This window comes from Octodon degus, unplaced genomic scaffold (assembly GCF_000260255.1).
Source record: "Octodon degus isolate 3935 unplaced genomic scaffold, OctDeg1.0 scaffold00027, whole genome shotgun sequence".
Taxonomy (NCBI): domain Eukaryota; kingdom Metazoa; phylum Chordata; class Mammalia; order Rodentia; family Octodontidae; genus Octodon; species Octodon degus.
The window spans coordinates 16,309,801-16,331,355 of NW_004524603.1; the positions used below are offsets into that span (position 1 = coordinate 16,309,801).

Here is a 21,555-nt window from a genome sequence, read left to right on the forward strand (position 1 = left end):
CTGTACCTGTCCCTTTGCTTGTGCTTCAGTCCCTGCATCCACAGCCCCAACATACCACCATTCCCCAACTGAAGGAGTGAGCAGTACCTACTGCTGGTCTAGAGTCCAAGCGAGATCCCAGCGGGGTCCAGAGGCAGCCTGTCCAGTCTTGGGAACATGTCCTTCCCAGAAGGCCACTGTCACCTGCAAAGGAGCATCTTCCCAGTACTGAGAATCAGCCACTGATGTGTCATCTGTTCCTCTTCCTCCACAGTCACCACCAGTCACCACTCATCCTCGTACAAGCCCAAGTCCTCCAGCAACGTGACCTCCACCAGCGGTCACTCTTCAGGGAGCTCGTCGGGGGCCATCGCCTACCGGCAGCAACGGCCAGGCCCCCATTTCCAGCAGCAGCAGCCCCTCAATCTCAGCCAGGTAAGCCCAACCCCCTTGGCTTCAGCCCCCTCTTCTTCAGCTGCACTGAGGGCCAAGATCCTCACCCACCTCTAGGCTGTATCAGGAAGGTCCCAGAGCAGAGAGACTCGGTGGCTCCTTTCTCCTGGATCATTCTCGGGGAGGTGGCACCGGGTCCCAGGCTTACGCATCGAGGGCCTGGCACTGCCGTCTCTGCCCAGCAAGGGCAGCCTGTCCCTTGTCCCAGAAGGAGGGAGGTGCCAGACCAAGGCAGAGCATGCAGGCACCTGCACTGAAGGGGAAGCCTCTGTCGCTCCTCCCCTCCCTGTGCTCCCTGAGTGGCTGGCCCTTAACACAGCACCTCTCCCGCTTGTCCTCCGCAGGCTCAGCAGCACATGGCTGCGGACCGCACCGGGAGCCACCGGCGGCAGCAGGCCTACATCACTCCCACCATGGCCCAGGCCCCATACTCCTTCCCCCACAACAGCCCCAGTCACGGCACCGTCCACCCTCACCTGGCTGCCGCCGCCCACCTGCCCACACAGCCGCACCTCTACACCTACACGGCACCTGCCGCCCTGGGCTCCACCGGCACTGTGGCCCATCTGGTGGCCTCGCAAGGCTCGGCGCGCCACACCGTGCAGCACACTGCCTACCCGGCCAGCATCGTCCACCAGGTCCCCGTGAGCATGGGCCCCCGGGTACTGCCCTCACCCACCATCCACCCGAGTCAGTATCCAGCCCAGTTTGCCCACCAGACCTACATCAGCGCCTCGCCAGCCTCCACCGTCTACACTGGATACCCACTGAGCCCCGCCAAGGTCAACCAGTACCCTTACATATAAACACTGGAGGGGCGGGAGGAGGTGCGCACACAGCAATGCAACCGGGCGGGAGGGCGGGGCGGGACAGAGAAACTTGAACCAGGAAGGAGGGCTTAGAGCAGAGAACATTTTAGAAGGAAGGGACTGAGGAGGGAAATCTATGCTTTTTATTTTAAAAAAGAAAAAGAAAAAAGAAAAAAAAAAAGAAAAACAGCTCATGAACCCATTCCACACCAAACTGGAAAGGAGAAGAGAGCCACAGGAAGATCCCGGGAGAAAGGGGCCCCAGTTTTTGAAGAACTTTGTCTATGAACTTTTCAAAGATTATTTTCATATGGCAGCAAATGACACTGAAGAAGCTGCTGTCAGGGACACCTGATGGGAAGTCCAATAGATTTTTAATGAATTGAACAAAAGAATTAGGGATTTTTCCAGAACTCAAAAGTGTCAGCATCCTTCCAGGGTGTCAGGCCGTGGCTGAATTCAGGGGCTGAGGGGCAGGGTTTGGTCTGGGGGAGCCCAGTTGTGGTGCATTTGTCAGGCGCAGTGGGGAGCAGCCAGGCTAACAGGGGACCCCTGAGAGGAACTGGTTTTCCCTTTTGAGTACTCTGGACAAATCCCTAAGCAATGTTATTCCTCAGATGTCATTAATAATGTGTGTTGCAGACTTTGGTTGGTTTTTCTTTTTCTTTTTTTTTTTTTTCTTTTCTCTTTGAATCAACTCCTAGCCACATAGCATAGGGCTAGTGGCTGTCGCCGACACCCTAGTAGAATGTAGCCCTCGACCTTGTTTTCTACCTGTGTCCATCTCCAGTGATACCAATAGACTCTTCCTATGTAATTGCACAAAAATTGGGATAGCGTAGGCGTGTAACCAATGTGGTGGTCAGGTGAGCAAGCGAGTGTGCGCGAGTGGTTGTGCGCGGTGCCGCCTCCCCTGGGTCCCTCGGCCCCGCCGCCATGGCCCTCCGTCTTGATTTTACACCATCCCTCCTAGTGCCTTACCGAATGACTGTCAGCATGTGAGGATTTCCTTCCACTGGTACACAGCAGCGGGCCAAGCTTGTCAGCAGCCGCCTCGCTCTTCTGTTGCGCTGTGGTAACATTTTACTTGGGTCTTTCCTTTTTGTTGTTTTTTTCTCTCCGTTTCATGCCATTGTTTTCTTGGACTATTTGTGAGCAAGATGCCAGGGAAGCTGGCAGGACTGTGGGGCGAGAATTCAAGGATCTTGAGAGCTGTGTAGGAGCCAGGTGGTGGCAGACAGCTCTGATGACAGAAATGGTTTCTATTGAATTTTCCTTTGGGGGCAGAAACCCAGAGAGGTGCCCACCCTTCACCCTCACCCATCCATGGCCAAGTTGTACCGTATGGGAGACCCAGGGTTTCGGGTATTGGTTGGCTTTGACAGGCAGCGGCTTCATGTGGCCATCTGTGGAGCTCTGGAGGCCAGGTGTCTGTCCCCAGTGGCCCCAGCACCTCCCTCCCACAAGAAGGAGTCTGTTGTGCTCAGATCCACACCGCGCTTTTCTCTCACACTGTGCCATGGAGAAGGCTTCCTCTGTAGACAACCACTGACCTGTTCCTATTGAATTATTTCCTCACATTGCCTGAATCTGCCCGAGACACAGTTTGGCGTTTGATATTTGACAGGTCTGGTGGGCAGAAGCCTTGAGCTGCTGGTAAGGGTGACGGTGGTGCCTCCTTTGTACTTGGGGGACACTCATAGAAGTGAAGTCGCCAAAGTCTGCTCTGTGCCCTGTTGTGCCTCTGATACCTGGAAATCTTCTCAGGCAGTGTGGGAGGTGGAGAGTGGTTCCTGCGCTCAGGGTGGGTATTTCTGAAGCTGGGAACTAGAGAAGCTTTCTAGGTAAGGTTGAGCTTAAAAGGATGGTTCTGATTGTTTTGCCCTGATGTGGAGTCCTTCACCTACCCTCAGCCAAGTTCCTAATGCACAGGGACCTTCCGGTCAGCAGCCTGTCCTCCTGTTTACCTCCTCCCTCGCAGGCCCTGAACAATATACTGTGAAAGGGTTTTCACAGCCACGTCTACTGTCTTCAGTAGCAAAGCTGTGACTTAGCTCTTAGCTGTGAAAGAACTCTGGAAACATCCCCATCCCAACCTGGAATTCTTACTTACCTTACAAAGAAACAAGTCCCCAAACTGGAAGTGGCTTAGGGCAGGCCTTGGCCAAAAGGAAAGACGTCACAACCTGCATAAAGCTGGGCACATGCTGGCAGTGCCCCGGGGATGAGAGGCAGTGTGGCGGCACCCTGCAGCAGGGAGACATCCCCCTCTCGCCATCGTCAGTGCCCACATCTGCTGGAGGTGGGGTGATACCCGGCCTGAGGGCAGGAAGCCAGGCAGCTCAGAGAGCTCGAGGGAGCCCTCCCGGAGTCACTGCTCGAAGCGCCCGGCTGCCGCCGGCCTATGAGCAGCCAGGTGGCAGCAGCGTTCCATGGCATCTTCTTGTACTGAGTCACAGGGCACGGCCTTGGCAGCCTCACTTTGCCGTCCTGGACAGGCAGGCAGGCACTGGCCTTCAGCACCGTGCAGTTCCAGTCCTCTGCAGATCTGGTCTCTTAGGGTAAAGATGACCTAAAGGTTCTTAATTCCTTTTCTCTCCTTAAGTGGAAGCTTCTTACTCTTTCTCCTGAAATTTTCTTTCCTTTTCTCCTCCCAGACAGGAATGAAAGTTCCATGCTGCTCATAATGTTAATATTATCATGCTTATTATTTTATTTTTGTCATTGCCATTGTAATTACGATTATTATCATCCTGTTGCTATTTTAGTCAGGGTTTTAAATGCACATTTATTCCAAGCATCTTTGTGTTTTCCCTGTAATATTTAAACTTATTTTATTATGTCTGTCTCTGAGTAGACTGGAGGACACACAGATGTCCAATTTTGTCAGATGAAAAGGAAAGACCCAGGATGTAGCAGAATTGTTCCTGTCATCTCTGTTTCACAAACAGCCATCAAGAAAGGCCCACCACAGAACAGAGTTGGAAGAAGGGTCACAGCTATCCTCCGCACAGTCCAGCCTAGGCTCTGGACAACATGGGCACCGCAGCATATTTCTCTGGATTCCCCGGGACCTGGGCCCGAGGAGGTAGTTTGTGGGCTCGGGGCTGCTGGCACACGCCTTCAGCTTAGACTACCAAACCCTCAGGCAGTGTCTCCCACAACTCTCTCCCTTCCTGTGGATCTGGATCTGGTGACTATGCTCAGCCTGCCTCGCATCTGCTACGTAAGACACAGAGCCCCTTCTTTCCTTTGCAAAACATTCCCCTTTTCCCACAAGCATACCCAGAAAATAACTTATGTCCCCTCCTGGAAGCTATTGGTTAAAAGCTGAAGTAAGAGTTGTGGGCAAGCTGGGAGTATAGCTCAGCTGCACAAGCACCTACTGGCCAGTTTGATCCCCAGTACCCACCCATGTCCCCACCAAAAGCATTGTGGGCCACTGGTTCTCCCAGGACGTTCTAACCCCACTCTTCTTCCTTGCATTCATCCCACCTCCCCCACTATCTGCCTGGCACACAGTTTCCCGAGCAGAAAGAGCTGTCTGAGTCTAGAGGATGCGGAGAGCCCTCAGCAAGGTCCAGGAGCCTCCCTGACATTGCAGGCCATGCCCCCTCTGCCTTGGCAAATGGAGAGCTTCAGCATTGCCATGTGGGCAGCCCTCGGAGCCCACACTGTGGGGGTGGAGGCCCACCCAGCCCTAATGCTGCCTGCCACTATGGAGAAAGGCTTGATGTGAGCAGCTTCTGCAAGTGGAGATGAGGTGCTGGGCAGCAGGCAGACACTCCAGATGCTGTACCCACCCTGTACCTCGCCTCTGTCCTCTTCTAACCCTAAGTACAGAGCCGTTGCATCAAAAGCACAGAAGCCCCCAGCATGCTCGTTGGCACCCCTGCCCAAGTCCCCACTAGGTGCTCCACATGAGGTCCTCTTGGCGAAGCTGCCTTCCCTTGACCCACCTCCCAAGTGGAGAGGCACCCAGCTCCTCCAATGTAGGCCTCAAGTCCCCCAGCACACCCCCTAGTCTTGGATGGGCTCCACCCTTTCTCAGGGAAGAAAACAGTCCTGAGCAAGGAGAAGGTGCAGACAGGTCCAGGAGAGACACCCGGCTGGAGCCCTGGGAACCTCGGGTCAGCCTGCTTCTGCAGGCTGGGTTCTCACTGAGCTGTCTGGGCACCAGCAGAACATTTCTGCTTAGTTCAGGAGATTCCAAGGAAAAGGAGAAGAGTAGGCCATGGTGGGCAAGTCCATTGTCTCTGCCAGTTAGCACTGTGGGGTGCAGCAAGTAGTTGGTATAATTCAGAGGAAGGAGGATGCCAGAGCAAATGGCCATTTCCGTTTGCCTCCTGGGCTGCATGGACATGTCACGCCTTCCCGGTGGCTGGGTTCCTGTGGGATGTGGAAGCCGGCTGGGCTCTGTCCTCCCAGCCTGGAGTACCCAGCCTGCCTAGACGTCACCGTGTTGGTCAGAGGTCAGGAAGGGGAGCACACCTGGCGGGATGATGTCCCTTGACTCGGTCTTGGGAGCCGCAGACACTCCTTTTGGAACAAGCTCGTGGAGGAGGAATCGGGTCACGTGAGTGTGTGTGAGTGGGGAGCGCGAGCATTCTTAGAAACCGGATGCGGAGGCGAGGAAGCTTCGGGAAGTGTTGCTGATGGTTCACGGTTGCTAGAATGACACAGGTCCCCTCCATCGTCTGGCCAAGGGCAGGTAGGGTAGGGGCCAGCTGCTCTTGCTGGCCTGCCAAGGAGCCACTAGGACAGAACGTGGAAAGAAGAAAACAGCTTGGTGCCCTCGACTACCAGAGAGAACTCAACAGAGAGCTGAAGTTTGTCCGCAGGCCCAGCCTGGCACTTGGTGAGGCTGGCGGGCGCCATTCGCCACCACGCTTTCCAGCCTGGGACCCACAGACTTCTGCCCCCACTTACATCTTTCCTTTCTGAGGTTTGATGGATTTTTAGAGGGGAAGCCTCAAAATGGAGCAGGCCAGCGCTGTCCTTACCAAATTGGAAAGGAAAGCAAAACTGTCCCTTTCTGTAGCCAAAGAACCCTTCTCAAAGGCATCCCAAGATGAGAACGTGGCGAAGCTGCCTTCCTCTCTCCCTTCCAGGCAATAATGACAGCAGCGGGGATGCAGTTCCAATTGTCTTTCCTTGGTGTCCTGACTTTTAAATTGCTTCTTTGATTACATTTATTTTGAAACTGGACTCATTCTAGAGAGGAGTGGTGGTGACCCTGCATCCTGCTGCTCCGTGGAAGGCAGAGGCCCTGCACCCATCGCACGTGACTGAGGGTACAGCAAGCAAGCATTGTTGCTACTCAAGGCCTACGATTTTCTGTCTCCACACAGGACTCGGCCAAATCTCAGTCAGGCCACTGGAGACTAGCACATGGTGGAATGGGGTTTAAATGCAAAAAGAAATCTCCCAAAGGCTCTTGACATCGTAGCTCCTGGAGCAGGGATTTCTTGCATCTGTAGAGCAGCGTCTGGAAGGTCGGAAGAGAGCTAGCTGCAGGCCAGTCGTTTGCTTCAGACTCCATGAGAGTCTCAGAGAAGTGGCCCTGGGAGCTCCCTGTCCCAGAAGCCCAGCGCACAGGGCTCCTGATCCCCTACTCGACTCCCACCAGCCTCGGAGAACCCTTCATGTCAGATCCTGCCGGACAATATTACACGCTCTGCCTCTGTTCAAATTAGCAATATCCCTTAGGTGAGGACAGCATTTGTGGAATTGTTTCAGTACTTCAGGTCTGAGGCCAAGCCCCTTAGAAGTTCATCTTGTGGCACCTTCTCACACACACACACACACACACACACACACACACACACACACACGGTTGCAGATGGGACAGCTGACTCAATGGCATGAATTAAAGAATACCTAAGTGGTGGTCCAGAATCCTTACGTTTCTAGTCACCTCTTGGGAATCAGGACTTTACTAAGATGTGATTTTGCTTCACTTAGTTTCATAGCAAAGAGTGGCCTCATTCTGATGGCCCACTTAATGACACCCCTGTCCTGTGTGTCAAGCACTGTGCTCAGAGTTGCCAACTCGCTGGCTGTCTTATTTCATCTTCACGCTGACCCTGTAAGACCAGCAATACCAGCCCCTTTCCGGAAGCGGGGGCGGGGCGGCCGCCCTGGGGCCACCCGCTAGCAAGAGGGAGCCAGGGTTTGCACCTGAGCCTGCTGGGTTCCAGAACTCAGCATGCAGCCACCAGCCTCAGCTGTCTCCTGTGTGTCTGTTGAGAAGAAAGGCTTGAAGGAATGTCACTCTGCGCAAAAAGAGACCCTGGATCGGATGCGGGCAGAAAGACAGAATTGGTATGACTTACGGAAGATCTCTGGGGAGTTTCTTTTGATTCCTAGAATTCCTTTTAGATTTCTTTCCAGCAAACCAACTAGCTTTAGTAATGCTGCTATAACAAACTCTTAGGAGAGTGAAGAGGAAAATATATCCTTTTCATCTTTTAAAAAAATAATTTTTCTTGCTTATAGTTAGCTCTAGAAAGGCAATACTAAAGGTATATATTTTTTTCAAAATGCTATTTTTTACTGCACTTGATAAATATCATGACAGCTCTGGTCTCTGTAATAGATCCACACTTCAGCTCTGCGCAGAACCAGAGGCAGGGCTCACACCAAATTTGTAAATACCATGTGTAGGTCTGATGTTCAGGAAATTTTTTCTTTCTGTTAAAAAAAAAAGAAGAAGAAGAGGGAAGACAAGATGGCTTTTAGGAAGAGGAATACAATTAAATTTTCTTTCAAATTCGATACCCCTCTCCAGGAAACAGAAAGCAACAATTGTATAAACAGAACAATGAGCCAACTTCAGGAGTTGAGGAAGAGGGCTCTCTGGCCCTGGTAAGTGGTTAATGATAATGCAGATGCATTTTCATTTCGGTTGAAAGGCAACAAGAATTGAGCAGTGCTTTAGGACTCGATTTTTAATTTTCCAAAGAACCATTATCATGTACTATAGAGTATCTGCTCTGTTGTTTGAGGTGGGTTTCTTGTTTATTTTTTTTTTTCTTTTAAAAACTTTGTTGACTGGCTCCAGGCTTATTTGCCTAAATTCTTAGGTGGTTTACACAAGTTCTAGAATCTTCCAGAACTTGGACTCCATTGGAAGCAAACCCAACTAGTCAGAATTTGAGATCCTGGTTGGTGTCAGTAGGTGCTCTGGAATTCTAACAGAACACCTAAGGATTTTTTAGAAGGTTTTAGATACATTATCTTACACAAACTGTGACCTAAAATGGCAATAATTACCTCAAATGTGGGCATTCATCCTGATTTTAGCCTTTTTTGAAATCATGTAGCCAGCTTGATCTCGAGATTTAAAAACTATGAATTCTGTGTGGCCTGAAAGTACTGATGAATGCGCCCCTGGTTGCTGCTGCTCAAGTGAATTCTGACCATACTCGTCTTTACAGAAGGAATGAAGTCAAGGGAGGACTGGCTCTCCGTGTGCTGTGATCAGATGTGGCAGCCCCTGTGTCCCTAGCTACTGTAGATGCTGCTCACCTTCTGAGAGCCCAGTGAGTCTCACTTTAAATGAGTAAGTGAAGTAATTGATGCGGATACTTACTTGTATTTCTGGCTACAGTTAAGTATTTTATAGTTTACATTTAAACTGGTACTTTTTAAAGAAAATTTCTGTTTATAACTGACACCTCCAAACCCCAGCGATTGCCTCCGTGAGAGGAGGCCGTGTCTCCCCAAGGCAAGTGTGCTCTGCCTGTATGTCCTGTAGCCCCCAGTGTGTACACTCCCCCCATAACACCGGCTTCCAGGGGAGCTTGAGAGAATGCAAAAGGAAGTCGGGAGAAAGTGGGAAGGGTCAGACCCCAGCTGGGCCAGAGCTGGGGTCTCGTGCGGTGTCGCATCCACGCTTGTCTGCAGGCCTCTGACTCCGTGGAAGAGGTGGCAAAAACTGGCCCCTGCTCCACTGATTTTTTGTTTTGTTTTGGTCTTGATTTGATTATTTCACTTGTTTATAGATCTACTTGCTTCTAATTGATGGGCAGTAAAAAGACACTGGGATTTGGGTAGCCCAAAGACCCAGCTGCTATTTCCCAGGCCCCCCGTGATATTCCGAGTATCACAAAAGAGAACAATATGGCTCCATCCTGTACTCATCGGCTGGGTTTTCTGTATATCTGCTGTCTTTCATTCATTCTCCTTTAAACAGAATCAGTGCAAAAGGACAAGTCTGCTTTTCACGCATGTCCAAACGGACCTGTGAGGCCTGCGTCGGTGGGCGTGAAAAGCAGGTTCGGTTCAGAGACTGTGAGCTGCTAAGCCCAAGGAGTGGGGACAGAGGGGCACTTGGGCCAGTCCCTGATGCCTGGTGCACAGAGAGACATGTGACAATGAGGGCTTCGGGAAGACTGGGAATGCCAGTTTCCTTAAGTCGTGTTTTGGTTTTATTTTCTCTTGTGCCACCACCAAAATGTGGCGGCCTGGTGTGGCCCCTGGTGTGGCCCTTTCCTCTAACAGATGGTACTGAAAAAACAGCAGCACCCCAGCAGCAGGGAAGCCTGTTCACGTCACACTGTGGCTTTCTCCCTGCCCACCCCAGGGACAGCGGGGTCTTGTCCGGGTCTCTTTGTTGGAACTGTTATTGTGGAATCCTCTTAACCGCCCTCTTGCCACCTCCCCCCTTTGTGTGTGCCTGTGCGTGTGCGTGTGTGTGCTTTTCCTTTGCACTAATTAACCAAATGAATTTTGTGTCATTGTCTTTGGGGCTCACCCACATTTTTTTCAAGCTAGAGGTATAGAAATTGGCTCTTCTTATTACTTGAAAAGTACGTTTTAAAGAGAGCTCTGATGCTGCTCTCTTAGTTCCCCTTCCACCAAGTCTCCAAGTGATTCTCTCCTGGCACTTCCCCCTCCCCAGTTTTCATTGTGCTGGCTCACTGCATCCACCTGTTGTCACCATAGTCCCATGCCCAGGCACCCAGGACACTCGAGAGTCAGCCCAAAGGGCCCCTTGCCTGCTGTCAGCCCCTCCTGGGCTCCAGGGACTGCGTGGTTATTAAGTTGCCTGGCTCAGCTGAGAAGAAGGAACTTGGGAAGTAGAAAGTGTGCCACCTCCGTGGCCTTCGTGGCTTTGCATGGAACTAGAGCAGCCCCGCCCCACCCTCAGAAGGAGATGTCCCTGTGTGCACCCACCCCACCCCACCCCCGCCTTCATGTCCCTGCTCATTTAAAAGCTTTCTTCTGTGCTTTTCCAGGGCACAACCATTTCTAGCCCCCAAAGCATCTCTTCACCCTCTCCATGTGCATTTTTTTAACCAAATGAAATAGATGAGAAAGGCACACTGGGGCAGCGGAAGCCCTGCTTAGTAGAATCACTGTATAGATAGAGCTGTTGATATATATGTTTGTGTATATATATATCAAACCAAATTCTGATAGAAGATAGCTTTATGGCTGAGGAGGAAGCGGAGCCCTCTAGAGGTCGGAGCCGCCTTAGCACGCGCGTCCCACCCCTTAGCTCTTGGGCCTTGGGGCTGGGTTCCCTGGGGGGCCACCAGGCTCTCTGGCCCTCAGCATCAAGGGCACCAATGAGGACAAGGGGGTGGCCAGTAGGAATGACTGGAATTTTCCATCCTGTTTGCTTTGACCACACATATTGAGCTGCAGCCTGATATATCACATTTCCAAAAGTGATACCCATTAGGGTGGAGAGAGAACGGATCTGTAGAAATGTTTACCTTCCAGCTGCCCACAAATTCAGGACTCTCTGGACAGATAGGCACCCTTGCCAGAAAGCCAGGGGGAAGAGGAGGCCTGGTGACCCCCGGGCCCCAGCCCCAGGCACGCGGCTCCCTCCCGAGGTCACCTCGCCCAGGTCTTTCTCTACCAGGTCAACTTAGCTCAATCTCAAAACCCCATGAAGCCCTGGTCCGTTGTGTTTCTCACTGTACGGTTTCTGTATTAAAAAGTGTTAATCCATGTTAATCTGTGTGAAAATTATTGCGTGCAACAGTATTTTCTCGTGTACCTCTCCTCCCTCTGTGAATTGTCCCTCTTTTCTTTTTTATTTATAAATGTCTACTTTTTTAAAAGACAAACCAATGTGTTGTAGACCTCTATGTAACTATCCCTTAGTCTCATATTATAGGTATGTTATAAGAATGGATATTTTACTTGGCTTTAGAATGTTTTACAAGAAAACTAATTCTTAACTGATCATGTCCTTGCTACTAAAATGCTTGTGTTTTTTCATCATGATGTTGTGTGCTTCTAAATTAATAATCATTTTCGTTGTAGAAAAATGGAGTGAATTTATATTAGTCTTGGAAACTAATAATAGCATTGTAAATTTATGAGATGATTTTAACAGAAAAAAATTATAGAAGAATATAGTTATTTTAATTGTAATATTACTAACTGTAGGGTGAGAAAGGGGGTCCTGTTGTGGTGAACTGTTATAGCTTGTTACAGTTTCTTTTGATCATTTTTTCAGTCTCTGAGGTGAAATGAGTTATTAATTAAAATTTGTAAACTCACATATGCATATTGTATATGTGTAGAAATGTAATCACACTTTGTCTTGGAATTACATTAAACTGTTTGGAATCACTGTACACTCTGCCTGGCCTGCTTCTCCGTCCCTCAGCCACACAGGTCAGGACCCTGAGCAGGTGGCCACAGCCAGGACGGCTTCCACAGGAATGACAGCCCATCACCGCGCAGAGCCCTGGCGGAGGACCAGGGACTGGGTGGCAGCTGGGTGGCAGCCGGGGGGCTGAGGTCCTTCTGCTCCTGATTCCTGGGCAGCTGGGTTCATCTCCACTCCTGCCCTAACACTCTGCCCCCGTGACCCAAGGCACACTGTCACCTGCTGTGCTGTGAGCTGGCCCGTGTTCACCTTCCCTGCCAACAATGTCGGGTAGCTGGGGAGCACCCATTGCCGCAGAAAGCCTAGGACCTCACGTCCTTCTCAAACCATGGTGCCCATCTTCCTGGTGAGCTCTATTTTGCTAATTATAGTAAAATTCACCACTGGGACTCCTTTGGGTGCGCAGCGAGTGGCATTCCTGAGCACTGCCCTGCAGCCATCACCATCCCAAGCAGAGACTCCACACCATGAATGGTCACCCCCACCGCTGCCCCGGCTCGCACCATCCTGCCCTCCCGAATGCACGGAGTCCTACCACATTGGCTGCTTAGTGTCTGGCTTCACTTAGCAGGATGTCTTTAAGGCTCATTAATGCTGTCACCTGTATCCCAGTGGCCTTCTCTGGGGTTGAATGGTTTTCCACACATGGACAGGCTCTCCAGGAGCAGCTCGGATCAGCACCCCTTGTGGCTGCTGGGAACAGGGCCTCTGTGGGCCCTGGTGGGCGGGTATCAGCAGATCCCTGCTTTCTGTTCTTTTGGGGATACGTGCAGGAGGACCTGCTGGGTCAGGGGTAACTGCCAGATTTGGGCGATCCATTACACCGTTCCCTGGCAGCTGTGCCTCCACATTCCCGCCAGCCACAAGCAGGGTTCCTTTCTGCCCCAACACTTGTCCTGGCACACACTCACTGCGCCCTCGGGCCTTGGGACCTCCAGATCCCCGGAGGTTGGGCTTCCCACCCAAGCCCCCACTGTACCCAACTCCTCATACACATGCAGAGTCCCAGTACCTAGTGGCGGCCTCCTCACCCTTGTCGCAGCCTCTGGGCACCCTCATCAAGCACCCCGCCATTCAGAGACCTTTGCTCCTCCACAGTGTCCTCCTGAGTCACCTCCCCAGCAAAGCACTCCCTCCGTTAGCTCCAGTCCTGCTGGCCTAGGTTTCCAATCCCGTGCAAGATCCCCTGCCACACGAGCAGCGTCTCTCCTCATCTTCCTCCACTGTGAAGCCATAAATCCCTTGCAAGTCACGATTTGTCCTTCATCCCTGTTTCTGGGCTCACTGTTACATGCCAGGCAGAGCAAGTGATCAGTAAATACTCGAGGGAATAGCGGACTGCTCAGCCCTCCTTTCCCCTGCCCCAAGCCACCCATCCACCTTCCAAATCCCTGGTCTCCCCAGGCTCCAGCAATGCCAACACAACCCTAAGCTACGTAGGAGGCTGAAGCAAATGGATTCCAAGTTCAGGGCCAGTCTGAGCAAGTTAGCAAAACCTTGTCTCAAAGTGAAAGATAAACAAAGAGGGCTAGAGATGTAACTCATCAGTAGCTCACCTTTGTGTCTAGTCCCAGTGGGAAAAAATAACAGTTCACCCAGTAGTTCAAATTACACAAAAATCTACACAAACAAGGGCTGGCCAGATAGCTCAGCAGATTAAAGCACCTGCTTGGGCAGACAGGGGCCAGGGGCTAGATCCTCAGCCTGCTGTGCCAGCCACCCCTGGCACGTGCTGAGATGACGAGACTGGACGTGGTGTCGCTTGCCTGCAATCCCAGTGCTTGGGAGGCTGAAAACAGGAGAATCACTACGAGTCTGATCTGTGTAGTGAGACCCTGTAGACTCTGTACTAAATACATTTTTTTTAAAAAAAAAAGTCTATACAAACAATTGTAACCAAACCAGAACTCTTCCATCACACATTTCACTTTTTTTCTAAATTAGGACAGCACCTCCAGGAATCCTATCCATGGAAAGGGGGTAGGGAAAACAGCTCATCCTGGGCTGGAGAGATAGCTCAGTGATCTAAGTACCTGCCTGCCAAGAACAAGGACCCAAGTTCGATCTCCAGGGTCGCATGCCGTGCTGGCCACTGAACGGCATGCCTGTGATCCCAGTGCTGGGGATGCTGAGACAGGAGGATCACGAGTCTGAGCTGTGTAGCGAGACCCTGTACCAAATAAGTAAATAAATAAAAGATTTTTTCAAAAAACCAGCTCATCCCAAATGTGCCCAGGTAGTTATTGAAATCTAAAGTGAAAAGGCAAATGAACCTTTCTTCCAAATATGTTGAGCATCTCAGGTATTGTGTCACAGTAACAGATAGCTGGCCGACACATTGCTATCAACACATACTCAGTAGTGGGGAGAGGGGGCCAGGGAAATAGCTCAGTAGAATAAGTGCTTGCCTGGAAAGCACAAGGGCTTGAGTTCAATCCCCAGTTCCCCCAAAAGAAAAAAAAAGGAGGGAGATTAAGAAGGATGAGGTGCTCACCTGAGCCACTGTGAGCCAAAGCCGAGCTCTGGACCCCATAACCATCGCAACTTCTTGGCTGTTAAATGGCTCTCTCCCTCCGCAGCACCTTGTCCTGGGCCCTGGGGTGGCCTCTGGCTCCCAGGTCACAAAGCTCTCTTTTCGGGTGGGATGCTGGGTGGGAGAGGCCAGGCCCTGCCCTGTTTCTAACTGCCAGTTCTGAATGTGAGGGTTCAGCCTACACATCTGTTAGACCTTCTAGCAGACGCTGAGTATATAAAGTGGAACACACAGATTATTAGCACGGTGCTTCGGCCGCTGTCCGTGAGCTCCCGTTCAGTCTCCGCCTGCTGCTCAGGGTCAGGCAGGGTATCTCAGACTGCCCCCTTGCCCTCCACACACACTTAGCCACCAGGGCAGGCCCTGCACACCTCTTGGCAGGAAAGCGTGGGCTTCCTAGGGTCTTGGTCTTCATCTGAGGATGAAAACATGCCGTGCCAAAACCAGCCCAGACCTCGTCTCTGAGCAAGAAACAGTCAGAAGAAGCAAACAGCCTGGATCAAACCTGCATCCTTGCGTATGCCAGGCAGAAGCTTAGACTGCCCAGCTGTCTCCCCGGCCCAAGATCAGCCATTTCTTAACTGTCTGTCTCACAAGAGCTAATCTGTAGATGGTACATAGTTCTTTCTATGGTACCATTTCGTATTTGATGCGCTGCTAAACCAGTGCTAGATTCTGGGTACCCTTTGATAAAACCCTTGACACCCCTTCCAGTCCTTCTGTATTCTGTTCCAGCGCTGTCTTTCAGTTTTATAGCCATACCTCTCACAATCTTCATCTACAGCAGACCAATCCAGAAGTGGAAATGCTGTTAAGAAAGCCAATTCGCTACCAAAGCGACAAGGACAAGTCCATGCTTGAAGGACTTGCTGCAGGTCACAGGCCACAGAGTGACTGTCACAGGCTTGAAGCTGTCACAAGCCCCCAAAGCATGATGAGAGAAGAGGGCAACAGGGCAGCCAGGTGGCTCAGAGCATGGCCTGGGCTCGAAGGCAAGCTCTGCCACGGTCCTGCAGTGTCTGGGACCCAGCCTGCCTCTGGCTCAGCTGTGCGAACTCTAAAAGAGGAATCGCACCTGGGCAGGGAACACCCAAGCCCAGCCTCACCTTCCTGAGCAGAGCCCACCTGAAACCCTCCTACACCTTCCTCAGTTTCTGGCCAGATGGGAAAGATCTAGGGAGGGAGATTCCAAGGCCCCAGACACTGCTGTGCCACTGGACGGAAGGCACTGTGTCCCTTACCCCGGGAAAGCCCTGCAAGAGCAGGAAACAAGCCTTTTTATGAGTACACCACTGAGCTTTTAGGCTCCTTCAGCAGTTAGCCTCCTTTTATCTAGAAATTAGTTCTTCAAAGTGGAGTACTTGTGTAACAAAATCCAAAATAAAATATATGAAATAAATAAATAAAATATATAGCATTGGCTTAGAAGCTAACCAGAAATTGATCTCAGTGGATGAACAGGTAACACCCCATGTCGTGCCTCAGTGAAAGAGGGGGTGACCTGCAGTGACCAGGAAGCAGGCCACAGCCCGACTGACTCCGCTCACTCTAAGAGGGGTGCTAGGAAAAGGCTAGAAGGCACGCTGGCCTCTTGTCAGGAGGATTTTATAAGAAAGAGGGGAGCTCTGGAAAGGACAAACCCAGCTGTACAAGGGAAACAAAAGAAAATGGAATTGGAACTTGGAAAGGCCAGAGAAGCGAAGCAGGTGCATCAGGAAAAAAGAAGACTGGCCCGGAGTACGGCAACGACACACACCTGGGATGGCAGCGCTCTAGGAGACCGAGGCAGGGGGATCCCAAGATCAAGGCCAGCCTGGGAAATTTAGTGATTTAACCAGATCCTGTCTCAAAATAAAAAATAAGAAAAGGTGTGGGGGTGTAGCTCAATGCCAAGGCCGGGGCTTCAGTCCCTAGTACTACCTACCCCACTTCACCCCACCCAAATCATAGACTGGCCACGTGGTTTTAATAATGCAATCTCAGGAAAACTCACCAGAATCAATTAACTGAGCCGGAAGCAGAGGAGGCTGGGGCTGAGGATAGCTACGAGCTGCGTCCCCTGCCTGTAAGACAGCTGTCACAAGCCAAGCACGAGCCATGCCATCAGAAAAAAGAGAAGGTGGACAACCTTGAGAATTTAGCCCAGAAAATGACTTCATCAGGGTGCAAAGAGACCAGAAGTACACGGTGTTTCTGTACGCCACGGACATGGCGAGCCAGCGGCATGGCGCAGCTTATTCCTGCCTCCTGTTCCAAGCTCAGGGGCTGTAGCTGCCTCAGCACTGCATGGGGCAGGTGGCCGTGCAGCCCAGGATGGGCCAGGGAGGACCTGGGTGCAGGGACATGGCTCCAGGAGGTGGCTGGCACGTCCGCCTGTGGAGGAGCAGGGGATTCCTCCCCACCAAGCAAGGGGAGTCCAAGACCCCCAAAGCATCACACAGTAGGACTTCACAACTGCTCTAAGCCAGCGCCTTATTTGTTCTTAAAGTTCAAAAAAGTGTTCAGAAGGTTTCCAGTTCTGGATGTAGCTATGCAAAGTGGCAAAAGGTTTTTTTGATCCTATCATAACAGCAAGATGTGTGTGTCTTTCAGAGACAGGGTCTCGCAAAGCAGTTCAAGCTGGCCTTGAGCTCATTCTATAGCCCCAGCTGGTCTCGAACTCACAACAATCCTCCTGCCTCAGCCTCCTGAGTCCTGGGATTACAGGCATGTGCCACCACCCCTGAGGAAAAATTTTTTATAAAAGTCATACTTTTCTAAATCCACCAGAGAAGAATACAAAGAAGCCTTTCCTGGGCAAGAGAAGACTAACAACCACTTTTGCTCCTGGGGGCTGGTGGGTGGAAACATGGTGACAGCGGAAAGAAGGCTTTAAATGGAAATGACCCAGCCAGGTGTAGCAGCCAGTACTGGAATCCCAGCACTCGGGAGGCTGAGGCAAGAGTACCGCTGTGAATTCAAGGCCAGACTGACCCACAAAAGGAGTTCAAGCCAGTCTGAAGTGCAGAAGGAAACCTGGTTCCAAAAAGAAAAAATAAACGGAAATGGCCCTTGGGCTGGCCCGAGGACGGATCCTCATCGCCTATGCTTTTCTGAATAGGATTTGTGGGAGGCAGGATACCTTTGTCTTCTGTGGTCCTAGCAAAACACCAAACACCTGAGGCTGGTCATGTTGTGAGAGGCGCGTTTGGCTTACCGTTCTGGGGATTGAAGAGCTCGGCAGCAGCCTCTCAGGGCTCCCATGGGTGCCTCCGGGCGGAGAGTGCAAAGACACTGTCGGCTAGGAGTGTGAGCCCAAGGCCACACCGACTCAGGCCACAAGAGGCCCTCTCAGTGTGAGAGGCGCTGGGAAGGAGGGCTGGGAAGGCGTCCTCAGGAGCCTGGTGGAAGTTAAGGGCAGAAGTTGCCCTGAGACTGATCCAGGAGATTTGGAGCTGCAAAGCTTCCCTGTGGGCGTGACCCGATCGTTGGAGGGCGCGCACCGCGCAGTTCCCAAGCCCTGGACGTGGATTTCTCCGGAGAACTGGACCAGGTTCTCAATAGATTGGCCAGCCTGAGACGTGGGAGGGGTCCTTGTACCTCTGATCTCATCCCCTGTTTTAATTTATCTGGTCCAAGCTTGCTCCAATTTCTCTCCTGCTCTTCATTTTTGCTTTTTTTTTTTCCTGCAGAACCGGGGACTGAACTCAGGCCCCAGGGAAGCACGTATTCACTGAGCCATCTCCCTGGCCCCATTTCTTCAATAAACTTTGCAGCTGCCTTTTGCTCATCTTGTTCAGTTCTTTGTTCCAGGCGAGAAGAACCTGGAACCTGTCTCCAGGAGAGGCGAACAACCTAGAACCAGGCAATGTTTAGCTGGTGACCTTCGTTTTAGAAACAAGCTACCAGATAACGTAACTGTCTTGGGGTCACCCAAGGAAGATCCAAATGCTCTGCACCACGGGGGATCCTTCCCACCCCTCCCTCCTCAGAGCTGGCCAGCTGGGCAGGGGACCCGTGTGCCTTAGAGGAAAGCTCCCGAGGGGCCTGTGGGAAGGGCTGAGTTCAGATCCTGATGCCTGCAACTCGGCTCTGTACTGTGAAGAAAGCTCTGGACCCCTGACCACCAGGGCGGCGCCAAAACGCCCCAGCGAGTCCTTGGGAAGCGCCCCTCCCCCTGCACGGCCCCAAAGCCGTGGGCAACTCTCGTGGCCTAGGAGGCCCCCTCTGGGTCTGCCCTCAGTGCTGCCACGGCGAGGGAAGGTGGGGAGGTGGCTGGCTGGTTTACGGGGTGTGCAGGAATTCCCGACACTTCTGGAATCGGCAGTCTCCGCTCTTTGCGTCTCTTGCGCTTTATCACTCTGCAAAGGACGGTAGACCTGTGAACCCGGCTGGGCACCTGCTTTGCCAAACTGACTTAGAACAGTGTGTGGTCACCCCAGTTGGCAGAGCTTATTTGCCAGGGGCCTTAGGCTGCAAGCATCGGGCTTTGGATACTTAATAAGAAACAAGAAGGCTCAGACTGGGGAGATAGCTCAGCGGTCTAAGCGCCTGCCTGGCAAGCTCAAGAACCCAAGTTCCACCTCTGGTCCCGCATGCTGTGCTGGCCCCGGGCATAGCAGTGCACACCTGTAATCCCAGCACTGGGAAGGCTGACACAGGAGGATCCCTACAAGTCTGAACTGCATACTGAGACCCTGTACCAAATTAAAAAAAAAAAAACTTTTAAATATATTTTTAAAAAGAAATAAGGGGCTCAAGTTCCCTGTCCTTTCACAGGGTCCCCTGTCTTCCCACCACATCCAGGCAGAAAGAGGGCAGGACGCTGACCTCCCACTTCCAAGATCTTGAGTCCCACTTTTGTGGTACTGAGGACTGAACCCAGGGCCTTTGCACACAGCTACATCTTCAGTCATTTTATTTATTTTATTCTTGAGGTACTGGAGTCTCTATACTGAGCGGCATTGCCAGCCCCTCCTTTTTTTTGAGACAGGCTCTTGCAAAGTCGTCTGGCTATGTGCAAACTTGGGGTCCTCGTGCCTCAGCTTCCCAGAGAGCCAGGATTATAGGTGTGAACCACCAACGCCATCAAAAACCCACTGTTTGAGGTAAGACTCCACCGAGACATGGGCAGCACTGGCCACTTCCTCCACCCCAGCTCCTCCCTGCGGTCCCCACCACATGTTGGGGGTGGGGGAGCACCCTGAATGCTCTTTTTACATTTTATTGTGCACCTAGGTCTGTCACTGGCTTCCCAAAAGGAGACAAATATGAAGCCACAGATGACCCCTACTCAATGAACTATCTGGAAAACATGCAGAAGAGCTTACTGCGCCAAGCTGGCAGTGTTTTCAGATAGCTTAGGCTGGGCAAAGGACCTGGCGACCCTCTGTGCTCACTCCTGAAAATCAAGGGTCGGCCAGATAGCTCAGCGGACTAAAGCACCTGCTTAGGCAGAGCTCAGGGACCAGGGTTCGATTCCTGGCATGGCTAGTGCTAGTGCCCTCCCCAGGGCGCACTGAGATGGCGACTGAGACTGGGCATGGTGGCATGCACCTATACTTCCAGCACTTGGGAGGCTGAAAACAGGAACATCACTATGAGTCAGTCTGTGTAGAGAGACACTGTAGACCCTGTATGTATTTTACTAAATACATTTTTTTTAAAAAAAATCAGCAAGGGCCTAATGTACACACATGGTTTCCTCACCAGCCAAGACCGCCAGGAGGGGCAGCCCCAGGGGCTCAGGCTCCACTGCCACACACTGCAGAGGTTGCAAGGGGGGCCCGCAGGACCTCTCCAGACAAACCAGAGAGACAGGAAGAGGTTGAAGACCTTGAGAGCTCTTTGCCAGCCCCACGGGAGTGTCACCCTATCCTCCCCAAAGCACAGTAAGCTAACTTCCACAGTGTTCTAGAACATTCTAGTGCTTTCTAAGCTGTGTGCTCCTTGGGGCCTAAGACTGAGAGTCCCCATGCTTGGCATGGTGTCTGGCACATGGCAGTTGGGGGGAAACATCTATCCTGTTACGGTTAAATCGTAACAAAGGAGCCCGAATGGCACCTGGCCCTCAGGCAGCGAGGAATAACTTCACAGCCTGCCCAGATCAGCTGAGACCCTGAAGCCGTCACTTGTGATATTTTTATTTCTCCCTGCACACCACTACAGGCCATGTCAAAGCAAGCTCATCTCTGTGGTGACCCCACGAGCTGTGTCCCTCTGCCTCTCCCCGAGCTGCGACTCCGGAACAGACTTCTCTGACTCCAGTCATCTCTTTATTCCGTTAGTGACCGATACAACAGCACCACGGACACAGCGGGGAGGGCCCTGCCCTGGGACCCCAGGAAGGCAAAGAGGTTGAGCACAGGGCCTACAGGCTTTGGGCAAGGCTGGCTGAGGTGAGGGGACACCTGCTCAGCTGCCACCCCCAGCACTCTGGAGCAGGGTGGGCCTTCAGGGCCCACGAGCAGTGAGGGGGGCGCCCAGCAGCCACCAGCCTTCCTCAGGGTACCAGGGCCGCAGGGGGTGGGGTAGTTTCCAGGTGGGGCTGGGAAAGGCTAGGGGTGGCTGTGGGAGCTGCGGGGAAGGGCCTGTGCATCTGTGTATGTGTGTATGTGCGTGCATGATGTGTGTGTTTGTGTGTGTGTGTGTGTGTGTGTGTGTGTGTGTGTACCTGTGTGATGCGGAAAGATGGCCACGTTACTAGCATATGGGATTCAATTGCTGAGCCACAGGACCTGCCTGGGGACAGAGGGACCAGGAACCAGGGACTCAGGCACTCTTTAGCCTGAGAGGGGACAGGATAGGGACAGGTCCTCCCCAGCTAGTCCCCCTGCAGGAGGCAGGCGGCTCCACAGGAGGCTGCGCTCAGAGCAGATGCCTCCGTCCACTCTGGCCTGTCCCTGTCATGTGTAGGCCATCTTGCTGCACACCCAGGGCCGGGTCATCAAACACTCCGTCGACACCAGCCGGGTGGGCTCCACGAAGACACACTCTCCTGGGCCTGAGATGGTGAATCTGTGACCAGGAGAAAAGAGACCAGGAGCTCAGGACTTCCCTGGGCAGCCATCCTTGGTTCCCGGGAAGCCCTGTGCCCACCCCCACGGCACCTTCTAAGACAGCCAGCCCAGGGCAGCTTCTCTTTTTTTTTTTTTTTTTTTTTTTTT

The 21,555-nt window shown here is 52.1% G+C and overlaps 2 protein-coding genes across 11 annotated transcripts in view; one reads left to right on the forward strand and one right to left on the reverse strand.

Moving 5' to 3' along the window:
* The window catches only part of Hipk2 (homeodomain interacting protein kinase 2), a 210,495-nt gene that overhangs the window by 185,020 nt on the left and 3,920 nt on the right, over positions 1-21,555 (forward strand). For 5 of the 10 annotated variants that reach the window (XM_023712846.1, XM_023712847.1, XM_004629043.2 and 2 more), the window contains exons 14-15: positions 254-414; positions 777-1,282. In XM_023712846.1, the coding sequence (XP_023568614.1) occupies positions 254-414; positions 777-1,238 (623 nt within the window). In that variant the 3' untranslated portion in view covers positions 1,239-1,282. Of the gene's footprint in view, positions 1-253; positions 415-776; positions 1,283-18,189; positions 18,304-19,382; positions 19,498-19,627; positions 19,858-21,555 lie in introns of those variants that run through there. The other 5 variants (XM_023712849.1, XM_023712853.1, XM_023712848.1 and 2 more) reach the window with 5 other exon arrangements.
* Positions 20,762-21,555, reverse strand: part of LOC101563217 (C-type lectin domain family 2 member L) — a 28,389-nt gene continuing 27,595 nt past the window's right edge. The window contains exon 6 of the mRNA XM_004629138.2: positions 20,762-21,406. Coding sequence (XP_004629195.1) covers positions 21,295-21,406 — 112 coding nt within the window. The 3' untranslated portion in view covers positions 20,762-21,294. The remainder of the gene's footprint in view (positions 21,407-21,555) is intronic.